General features: G+C 38.0%; 1 protein-coding gene across 1 annotated transcript in view; it reads left to right on the forward strand.

Annotated features, from left to right (window-relative positions):
* Positions 1-410: 410 nt before the first annotated feature.
* The window catches only part of LOC145768385 (integrin alpha-1-like), a 49,202-nt gene continuing 37,527 nt past the window's right edge, over positions 411-12,085 (forward strand). Inside the window, exons 1-10 of the mRNA XM_082579868.1 lie at positions 411-610; positions 2,100-2,269; positions 2,416-2,547; positions 2,673-2,811; positions 4,076-4,232; positions 5,168-5,309; positions 6,061-6,194; positions 6,810-6,947; positions 8,465-8,594; positions 9,396-9,533. Coding sequence (XP_082435994.1) covers positions 411-610; positions 2,100-2,269; positions 2,416-2,547; positions 2,673-2,811; positions 4,076-4,232; positions 5,168-5,309; positions 6,061-6,194; positions 6,810-6,947; positions 8,465-8,594; positions 9,396-9,533 — 1,480 coding nt within the window. The remainder of the gene's footprint in view (positions 611-2,099; positions 2,270-2,415; positions 2,548-2,672; positions 2,812-4,075; positions 4,233-5,167; positions 5,310-6,060; positions 6,195-6,809; positions 6,948-8,464; positions 8,595-9,395; positions 9,534-12,085) is intronic.

The raw sequence follows: 12,085 nt of genomic DNA on the forward strand, positions 1-12,085 counted from the left end.
TGGAAACTGAGCCTTGATGAGCTCCCAGTTTTACTTCAAACTACTCTGCAATATACAACATAGGCAATATACAACATGTGCTACTCAAGAATATGTCTCTTGTGCTGTTTGTTAGCTTGGGGTTGATGTTGTTTGCATAAATACATTTATGCATAGAAATTAGGAATGACTAACGGATTGAATTATTATTAGCCTACTAATTTTTACAACCATATGACCATATATGGGATTAAATTTGTCAATAAAATAATATGAAGACATTCACAGCAAAAAAAAATTTTTTTTAGTTCAATTGTTTCTATTTTATAAAGTTATTACATTTTGCTTCTCAAAGAACAATGTTTAAACTTGTGACCTGTCTGGGCAATGTTTATGCATGAAAGGCTGCCTGGATTTTTGAGATTGGAGATATGGAGGCAGAGAGAATTTCTAAAAAAGTGACCACTTCTTGTTTTTTCATCTATACTGCACTGATAGTTTTTTTGTTTATTCATTGCACATTGTCGTTCAATATACAAGAAATAAAATACGGGAAAATATTTATCGGACCTGAAAATGGAAGTCAGTTTGGATTTTCAGTGAAATTTCACGAAAACGATCAAGGAAAATGGTAAGAGAGTTATCTTTTATTTGTGAAACTTTTCCAATCAAAACTGTTTAACACACGGTATTATCTCTAAGTCAAAGCAAACTATAAGCGAGTTTGCAGTAGCCTATATTAGATGTTTTGAGCTGTTGTCTACAAAGGTGATGAAGTATCATCATGTCAACTTCCTGTCTAACTAAATGCCTGGCGAACAGCCCCATTCAATTTCCTTTCCATTAGTTTAATCATGGAATGATTAAAATCCATATGATATTCTTTATAGTCGTTTGCAAGATATAGCAAGCGCACCTTTCTAAACTAAAAGGGCCGGGGTGATGACGTGGAGATGCTTACCTTAGTCCTTTCTTAGAGTACACTTCTGTTCAGGCTATCCTATCTTGCGAAGGGCGGCAGTAACAAACTGACATGTGTCTTATATTTGGCGACAATACAATAGGTAGAATATATTCGCTTATTGCAATAAACTGGTTATGATAAATATATTAATAATTTTAACGTAACGTCTGATAGTAAATGTTATTGAACATGCTGGCTATCAAACTTTTAAACTTCTTCTGAAGTTTTTTGTTACCAATGACGAATGGTCAATATATTTAGAAGCTACAAGCAAAATTTAGAAAATACTGTAGAAGTTATGGAACTTTTAAGTAAGTTTGTAACTGTGGCATGGAATAAGTTAACAGATAACAAAACCACATCATCACTCGTATCGCTATTATTTGTCCACCAAATGGAACAAACAATACAATTCGCGTGACAAAACAATTTAATTTCCTCCTAGCATTGGTAGGGGTAGATAATGTGAAAGACAGTCTGAAAATAAACGGCACATGCTGCATGCATAAGATGGTGAGTCGTCGAAGCCCCATTAAAACATGCAAGCGATTGAGCTTCACGCATTCCTTCCGAGGTAGTTCTGCTCTAGGTGGATTGGTATTGGGAAGGACTGTGAATTAGATTGGTCTTGCGATTGCTTCCCGTTCACTCTTTCAAGCTTCGGAAATATGGAAGTTAGTGTTTTAGATAGTTGCAACATGGCGGGGTAAGGGCACCGAGATTTCAAGCGAGTGAAAAAGAAATAAATCACTTTTTGTGCTTTTGCGATGCCTTTCAGATTCCTACATGATACCTGAATAAAAGGCCAATTTTTTCATCACTAAACATGCAAATTACATCCATCAATATTTTCTGCCCAAGTTCAGCAATTAGGTTTCAACTTTTCCATAGTTTTTTTTATTAAATCTTTACCGAATGGAGTTTTAAGCATATTACCTTATCGGTATACGTAAGCTTGGTTATCAAGATTCCACAACAAAAGTAAACGACCAAAATAATTTATCTTAACACCATTGTTGGAACTGACTTCATCTTGAATTCATATATACAATTGGAAATCATGGAAAGGGCAATCGAACTGATGGAGCATCGATTGCTGAAGCTTTGCGTACGTTGCACAAATAGAAGCGTAGACATTAATTTTCTCACTTGTTAGGTTGATTGTAGGAGCACCGAAAAAGCTGGAGGAAAAATCAGCTCTTCAATCGAACGAAACAGTTCGTAGGCAAAAAGATGGTGCAGTGTATCTTTGCCCATTGCAAGAAGAAAGCAAAAATGAAAACTCAAGTTGCTCAGTGATCAAACTTGACACAAAGAAGCAAGAAGGTTAGATCATGTGATATACATGTAATTCTACTTTTCGTGGTGTTTGTGATTTCGCCACTTTGCTTTGTTTATTTGTCGTAGCCTACTGCTCTGGAAGTTTGTTTTTAAAAGGGATGTTACGTCATTATGTTTGAATTGACTTTCAGAAGTCATATTTTCCTGTGATTTTGAATCATGCTCTCTGGAACAACTATCTTCGGATGAGTTTGATTGGACTAGAGGAAAAGATGAAACAGATTCTGAAAACACTGGACCAAGCAGAGATCACACTTTTGAGAGTAAGAATTTCTAAATATCGAATCGCTTTGCTACCCAGCTGTGGGATTTGGAGCAAGTAACTCGAAGAGACATTTCTCCGTCCCTAAGATTATTACGTCACTAATTGATGCTATTGTGACTTCAGACGCTACATCCGACGTGTCGGGATACTACATGTTCATAGAAGCATCACGAATCCCAGAAAAAGAAAAAGTTCTCTTATCTGGTCGGTCTGCCATCATCGCCACACCAACGCAGCGAGGAACTGTTGGAGATTGCCTTAGGTATGCCTTTCAATTGTATTTTAATTCAGTTATGATCACTAACTGGCAAATTCCAAAAGTCTCATTTTGTAAGATGTTTTTTTTTCTTGACGTTTTAATAAATTGATCTAACCAACTTGTTGCGACCGTGGCATATTTTAAACATATCATAAGCTGGTTTCAAAAACTCCTAGAATGTAAAAAAAATGAGCCACAAAAGCGTATCCAAAGCCAAAACTAGACAACTTGGCGATCTTGTTTCTCATGTAGTGTAGCGATAGTTTTCACAATTGGTTAGATCACTAGATATTTGTTTTTGGACTAATAGTCTCTTTGTAAGGTTAACCTGCCAGGAGATAATATTGTTCGTTCTTTCTGGTAACAGCTATGCATTAACTGTTACCCAACCTGTCTTCTTCCTAACTTTCGACTCAAGTTCCACATGTGTTGAGTGAAGATTGATGGTATATTGTTAACAAGAGACGGGTTCAATTGTGATGTGGAATAGTCACTTCACACTCTTATTACGTCCGTCCGTAAGATTCACACATCGTAAAAGAAAGACGAAGCACGTTTGGAAAACACAAGTTAGAAAATTAGAGAAAGAATGACGAGAGATTGTCGCTCAAGCGTGACAGTGCATCGCAATGATGACGTCACGATTGCGCGACAATCTATGTCACAATACGGAGACAGATAACTTGGCCATAATTTCGTGAACAAATATTTATAAACGTTTTAGCACCAAACAAGCGGTTACACCCGATAGCGTTGTTTTAATTGTACACTGAGGTCTTCTGCATAGAATTTTCACAAAACATGGAGGTTTTGGATGACTACGTTAATACGACTACGTTACGATACGACTACGTTTACGTTATAAGACTACGTTTACGTTATACGATTACGTTTACGTTATACGACTACGTTTACGTTATACGACTACGTTTACGTAATACGACTACGTTTACGTTATAAGACTACGTTTACGACTATACAACTTACGTTACTTATACGACTATTACGACTTACGTTTATACAACTACTATTTACGACTACGTTATACGACTACGTTTATTTTGGTGGCTCAGTTGAACCGCACCCAGGGATTTTAAATGCAAGTAAACTAAAGTTTGCTGGAACATGTAAACACGGAAAAATGGTCACGTTGCTCTACCGATAATAATCATCATCATCACGTGTCGTCTCCGATCCGAAGGTTGACTGTCATTTGCTTCCACTGAATAATAGCGACAAGAAATTGTTATCTATTTATATTTTCCAGATTTTGGTATCATATGTACGGTCAAAAGATGGAAAGTCTGAACGTATACGTCATAAACAACGACACAGGCATGATGATGATATGGAATCAAAATGGAAACCATGGGAATAGATGGATAGAAGGATTTGTCACTGTGATTTCTGAGCAATCTTATCAGGTCCAATAAAATGTTTGGTAGATGGGTGATAAATTCTCTCTGGGATTCTGTTAGAACTATTCTGTGCTAAATTTTTTTGCAACCATCATTCTGGTATATCTTGAGAGTAAACAAGCTCTTTTATCTGCAACAAAACTTACTTTGCTTTAATATATTATTATGACTACTCATTTCAAAATAAAACACATTAAATTTCGTTTTATTTTCGCTTAACAACAACTAGCCTACTTTAGGCCACAATGTACTATGATTATCTGCAATATTGTATTGATGCCCGTTATATGCTTTCATAATAATCATAATCATGCTTTTATTTGCGCCCATAGCGATAACATACATTACACTGCGATCACAGATGCGATACAACAGACGACAGGAAGCAGCGAAGTGACATACAGTCTTCGAGTCAGCTGCTCCCCTTATTTTTGGCTTGCCTTTAAGTGTCTTTCGCCGAGACACAGCCGCGTGCTCTGGAGCGGTGTCGAACCCACGTCCTTTCGAACGTCGCGCGGACGTTCTCACTACTCGGCTACGCAGCCTTTTGTATGTTTGCTTATCGTATTCATCGAACTTTGACTATTTTCCCTGCCAGTGTATCCTATGGTACAATTGGTAGTAGAGGTGTATGTATACGGTACTGTAAATAACGTAGCCTATTGCAATAATGCACAAGATCACAAGATCACGATAAAAAATCATTTATAATAATATGAATATACAAGCAACAACGTATAGAGACAGAAAGGTGCAAAATCAACATTGTAGACCTTCACATCAAGCAGTCACCTTCACATCAAGCAGTCACCTTCGGACATGCTGTAGATAAAAAGTAGTATTTTTTATTATAGCTTTCGTATTTGAAATTTGAATCGTTTTTTTATTTAAGCTATCAAAATGAATAAATTAATTTCACAATAACACATCATATTTTCTAGATTTTATTTGAGGGGCTCAAAAAGCACTGGACCGGAGATATTGGCATTGATGACGTAAAAATTTTAAAAGGCCAATGCCCAGAAGATATCGACACCACCACTCAATCTGTTGGTGCAACAATAACAAGAAATTCAAAAACCGGTGACAAGCATTTAAGCTTAAAAGCTTATAGTACAAGAGCAATGCATATTCCGTACATAATTACAGTGTATAAAGAAAAAGTCGATCATCTCAATGCATAAGTTACTGTATATTATTATCATCTACTGGTTATTATACTTGTACTCATAACTTGTCGGCTACATAGCCGAGTTGTGAGAGCCCTGGAACAACGTTCGAAAGGGCGCCGGTTCGACACCGCTCCTGTGTCTTTGGCAAGACACTTGAATGCATATCTGAAGGTGGTCACGAAGATTGGCTTCCTTGCCTTCCCGTCCATTTAATCTAAATCTTTAATCACCAGGTGTAACCCTGGATATGACAATAATAAGTAGATCTGTGTGAAACAATGGCCTACCTACACACTATTTGAACATAAAAAGTCTTTTATTGGTTGGCTTATATGACATTATTTTATGGTTTGGTTGGTTTGTATTTGAAGATACAGAAGGTGGTCGTTTTTCGGATAATGAGACTATAGTCTGGATCCATTCTAAAAAGTAGTTGCTTTTCAGTGTAGTCTGATAAAACATCAGCAATTTCAAGTGTAAAACCAAACAGGCTACCTTAATCCCGAACGGTTCAAGCAATGATTACAAGATTATTAAAATAGATTGAAAAAAGCAGATTAAACCACATTTAAACTAATCAGAGAGACTTGAATAACATTAAATTTGTATAACTTTATGAATCAACTCAATAGAGTAATATCAAAGTTCTTGCTGTTTTAAAGGAGAATTGCTGACTTGTGCTCCCACTTGGAAGTATAATTGTAACGGCCAAATCCATTCTTCTGGGGCTTGTTATTTATTCAACAAAAATCTTTCGTCCACTACAATGTCAATTTTAACTCCTTGCAGAACACAGGTTATTTTTGCGTTATTTATGTTGGCAAACAATAATGTTCGCTCCCTTTGCTCAGTGGTAACGCCCCCGTCTCAAGATCAAACGGTCCTGGTTCGGATCTCGGGGTGTGCACTTGAGCTGGGCATTTCAGGGCTGCTCTCCATTCAGCGGCACCCAGTGGATAGAATATATTTCACGGCACAACACTTGAACAGCAAGCAGAAACTTCACTTTGTAAATCTCGGTAACCAAATCTGCGACAGTGGCGCAAAGCTTCTACAAGCATGCGAAACTGCCAAGATTAACCTCTCGAAGAAGCTTTCCTAGTACGGGGATAAAGAGCAAATCAATTAATCAATTCTAAAATAATTGATGAATAACAAGTAATGAAAGTTAATAAATTATTATCAAATTAATATTTTCCATCAATCTTGGCAAAATGGATTAGGAAAATGGCTCAAACCAAACTGAAAGTTGGAAAATGGCCAAAAAAATTAAAGTAGTGATATTAATAAGCAAACTGCAGTTTACTTGTACATTTAAATCTTTGAAAAATTTGACGTGAAATGAATTTTAAGAAACAACTTTTTATCACCACTGACTTGAGCATGACATGTTGTGTTTCGTTATCATCAGGTGTGCAGCACTGGACAAGTAGACTTGGTATTTCTCATTGATGGGAGTCACAGTGTTTCCGATATTGATTTTTCAAATATCCAGCTATGGCTTAGAAATGTTGTCAGTTCATTGCCAATCAGCTCCACGTATATTCAGGTAATTAAATATATCTCATTTTATGAGCACAGACATTGTAAGAGCGCAGAAGCTTGCTTCAAGTATTTGTATAGCTATAAGTAGGCCTAATGTGATTTAATAGAGAAGTGAAAGGCAAGCGGACACCTAAATATCCCAATGTGCTAGCAATGCCCAAAACACAAAAATACAAAATCTTATTGGTTACAAAAAGTGCATCAAAAATATCGTGCAATATTGTGCTAAAAGTGCAATTTCATTCTCAGTTAAAATTCTTCGGCTGCTTAGCCGAGTGGTGAGAGCGCTGGAACGGCAATCGAAAGGGCGCCGGTTCGACACCGCTCATGAGCATGTAGCTGTGTCTATGGCAAGATACCTGAAGGTAAACACGAAGATTGGCTTTCTTGCCTTCCCGTCCACTTAATCTAAATCTTCAACCACCGGGTGTAAGCCTGGATACGACGACGAATTAATACCGATGTAACATTTTCTTGAATAATGTTATCATAAAATATTACTTTTGTGCAATTGGTACAGGTTGGCAGTAGCGCGCTACTTTTGTTTCCTCGTTACTTTTTTGGTAGCAGTAGCGGTAAAGCCGCTATATTTATGTTATGATGGAGTAGCGGCTGCAGTAGCGGCGTTGTTTTTCAATGTAGCGGTAGCGGAGAAGCGAGACATGTTTTCAGTCGTTCTTCCGCTCTCCGCTACTTCCAATGGAAAGGGAAAAAATGACTCGTTATTGGAGATCTGTTATACAAACAATGCTTGAAAAAATCAAACAGAAACCATTCAACCATCGAGGGAAGCATTAAGCCACGTTGATACCGACAAGAGTGACACCAACAGCAGTCACGACTCCGGGAATGACATTTTTTGGTTTGTTCGTGTCATCGCATGAAACGTGAAAGGAGACCCTTTTTATCAGACAGAAGCAAGCCCTTGAGCTTTCCTAGTGACAATTTGCATTGCCTCTTTATTAAATACAACACCCCCATACCTTCCATTGCTGCGGTGGAAAGATTTTTCTTCATTGGAAAAGACGTGCTGAAACCAATGCGGGCAAGACACAGCGCCTCTCATTTTGAAATACTGGTGATTTTGAACGATGCATAACAATAAATTTTACCTATAGAACGTGTTTTCTATAACGACGTTGAAATGGCAGTGAAGCGAATGATATCGTCTGATTTCAAGGTCATTTTGCCGTCGCAAAGTGCTTTCTGTGTCAATTTAAGTTAAGACAAATGTAGAGGAAGAAGTAGCGTTAGCGCGCGCTACTTTAGCCCGAGTAGCGGGTAGCGCGCTAGATTTATCAATTGGTAGCGGGTAGCGGTAGCGGGTACTTTAACCCAAGTAGCAGTAGCTGGTAGCGCGCTACTTTTAAAGTAGCAAATGCCCACATCTAGTTTCAACATGTATCCTTCCAAAAATCATTTATCCTATCACTTTCCATCACATTTATCTTTCCAAAATTTATCCTATCACTTTTCACGACTGATCAATCGTAACCGTGTTGCTATACTTTTTGCGTTCAGGTTGGCGTGCTAGTTTACACCGATACCACCAGTGTGGCATTCTATCTGAACGAATTCCATAAAATAGAAGATATGAGGAAAGCCCTAGAAGCGATGAAATTTAAAGGTGGAAATACCCAAACAGGAAAAGGTTGGCTAATACTTCTTATAAAGAAGCAAATGGAATTTAGTATGCACACTAATAGATGGTAACTTATTTTGATATAGTCTACGTAGGTTGGACCAATTTTACGTTTTAAACGTAATCATCAAGTCCTGGACCTAGGGTTACTTGTCTTCTATTAATGAAAAGCATTCCTGTGCTGGTAAAACGTCTTGTATAGGCTCTAGAAATTCCGCACTTCAAAGGCATCTATCTATTTAGCAACTTATTGCATTCAGCACTAAACTTATCAAAACGTTTTAACAAGAAATAGTCCCCTCATGCTGTCCAAATTTAATTGACAACCAGGCCTTTGTCTCAGTGATTCAAAGTCTAAAACAGAGGTGCACAACCTTGGCCGTACGTCGGCATGTGACGGAATATAACAACTCAAACTACCGTAAATTTGTAGGCCTATCCAATTCAATTATAAGTTATGACTGCTGTGTGTTGATTGACTGCCGTGTGTATTGTGAAATTATTTCATTCATTTGGTGCCGCTGAATGCAGAGCAATCCTGAAATGCGTTGCTCAAGCGCACACCCCGAGACTCGAACCGAGCCGCTTGATGTTGAAGCTTCTTCGTTCACGAAGTCACGCGCAACTGAGCTTGTTTGTACATAGCCTACTGGTACACTTGTAGAATAAACAACAATCATGCTGCTAACAGTCAGCTACATCTAGTATTAAACTTTGTTTGTCAACATGGACATTAAGATTCAAGCGAACAATCAATCCAACATAGCCTACAGTAAAACAAATGATAACGTTGAACGTTATCTGGTTCAGCCATTGATGTTGCAAGAGAAGACATGTTCAGCGTTGAACGTGGGATGCGCCCTGAGGCTAAACACGTCGCAGTGGTATTGACGGATGGAAAATCTCAAGATGATGTAAAAAATCCTTCAAAGAAAGCGAAAGAGAAAGGTGGTGTAAATCTCCATTTTCAGTAAAGAAACTTCTATAGTTACTTTATGTCAGTTTTGTTTGTTAAATTTATTTTGAGAGTAAACTATATATACGCTACACATAAAATATATGCATCGTGTCACCATCAACTAGTGCAACCCAGTAGCAGTGCCAGTCTTAGGGTATTTCGGGTCCTGTGAGGAATATGCTTTGCGGGCCCCAATGACAATGATCCAATTCAGTAGAGTAGCTAGGTATTTTGAAAGGGGAGGGGGTTTTGAGCGGCAAAGCCTGAGCCGGTGGGCGAAGCCTGACGCGTGTTCGCCGAAGGCGACACCCAGCGGCGGGCGGGGGGGTCAGGGGGTTAGCCCTAGAAATTTTTGAAAAATTAATTTGAATTTGGTACATTCTGAGAGCATGTTCAACAAAAATTTGTGTATAAATATTATAATACTGTAAAATGGTGCTGTCCGGTGGCATAGCAAAAGGTTAAGATCATGTTTTCTTTGGCATTTTTCGGATTACTGCATTTTACTGCATTTTCTGAGTAAATTGCGGGCCCCCTAATTTGCGGGCCCTGTGCGATTGCTCGGTTTGCACACCCCAAAGACCGGCACTGCCAGTAGAAAATGTCAAATTTTTGAAATATTTTTCAAAAAGGTGTGGTGCAACCAACACAGAATATTTAGGCTAGCTGTACCTGTACAACTTGTTGCAAATTTGCAACATTGGGCTATAGAGAGTCAATTCAAAGTATTGTTAATGTTTTAATTTCTCCACAAATATTCAATCTACTCTCTCCAAGCAGTGCCAGTCTTAGGGTATTTCGGGTCCTGTGAGGAATATGCTTTGCGGGCCCCAATGACAATTATCCAATTCAGTAGCGTAGCTAGGTATTTTGAAAGGGGAGGGGAGTGGTTTGACGATCGGCAGGCGAAGCCTGACGACGTTAACGCCGAAGGCGACACCCAGCGTCGGGGGTCTGGGGGGCCTTCCCCACAAAATTTTGAAACATTACTTTAAATTTGGGGCATTCTGAGAGCATGTTCAACAAAAATTTGGTTATGAATAGCCTATTACTGTAAAATGATGCTGTCCGGTGGCATAGCAAAAGGATAAGATCATGCTTTCTTTGGCATTTTTCGGAAATAAAGTTATGTTTCTATGTTGAGTCTGAATGCAACCTATTTCGTTCCCTGAAAAATTCGTACCCCGATTTCGTACCCTAAAATCGGAATAGCAAAATCAAATCTCAACTTATTTCGTCCCCTGAAAAGATCGAGAGAAATTTTGAAATGTTTGCGGCAACTCCGATCAGCGACTTCGGTTCTGTTGTTTATTTTTCTCGATCTTTTCAGGGTGCGAAATGTTCAGGGGACGAAATAGGTTGCACCCATTGAGTCTCTATGTTTTCTTGTTGCTAATTCCTTTGTTGAATTCACTTGTTGATTTTTTCCATTGGGAATGGCAAATTAATGCATTTTCTGAGTAAATTGCGGGCCCCTAATTTGCGGGCCCTGTGCGATCGCACGGTTTGCACACCCCAAAGACCGGCACTGCTCCAAGTCAATGTATATTTCAAACTTTTTTGTTGCATATTTGCAACATAGGCGCTTCCGGGTTTTAACCAAAATTTCCACTGCAAGTGCTGACTAACAATGTTTGTGTTTGACGTGAAGCGCAGTTTCAGTTTCATGTTTTGTTGTCGACCATTAAAGCTAAAAATACAACTTTGCATAACAGAGCAAGCAAGGGTGTAGGAATAAGTAGAAGCAACAAAACGCGAGCGTTAATGCGTACTCGAGACCTCTATGCTTTGCTAAATGCAAGGATTTGGCATAATCACTATTATCACAAACATATCCTATGTACGAAAACAAGTAAAGGGAGTCAGGGACCAATGGGACAATAATGAAATTTTCTTTGAAACCTACATAATTTACAAACAATGTGAACCAAACCATATTTGTCATAAACTTTCACTTTTACTCACGTCTTCACAACATTCCAACAAAAAAATAACTTTTTGATGCTTATTTTTAAGTTTTAAATGCCGCACTAAACTGTTTCACTTGTACCTAACCTAAGGGAGCATTGGGACACTTCAGAAATACATTTATTGCATTAAAAAAAAACAAGTTGCAAATACAGTACTAACTAGATTTTACATCGCTTTCATGCATGCGTTTGTGTATTACAAAGCATTGTTTCAACACTTTAGATCAAAGAAACGTTGGAATAATCAATTTAATAGATTGACTCAACAATGACCCATGACTTTGTTGAGAAAAAGAATTTGTTTACACCATCCTATTGTATTATATATGTTGTATGTGTAATTGTGTATACGTTTGTACTGTCCCACGGGTCCTTGAAGAAAATGTCCCACTGGTGCCTAAACTCCATTTTGAAATATTTTTGTTTCTCAGTCCAAAACTTGAAAAAAAAAAACTTTGCTGTTGAACCAAAAATACAAAAGAAATCTGACCACTCTTGTTTAGATCAACAAGTGAAAAAACCTCTTTTGATGTCATTTTTGAACTACAAAAAATTTTGCCATCAAACTACGC

Source organism: Aplidium turbinatum, chromosome 4, assembly GCF_918807975.1.
Source record: "Aplidium turbinatum chromosome 4, kaAplTurb1.1, whole genome shotgun sequence".
Lineage (NCBI taxonomy): Eukaryota > Metazoa > Chordata > Ascidiacea > Aplousobranchia > Polyclinidae > Aplidium > Aplidium turbinatum.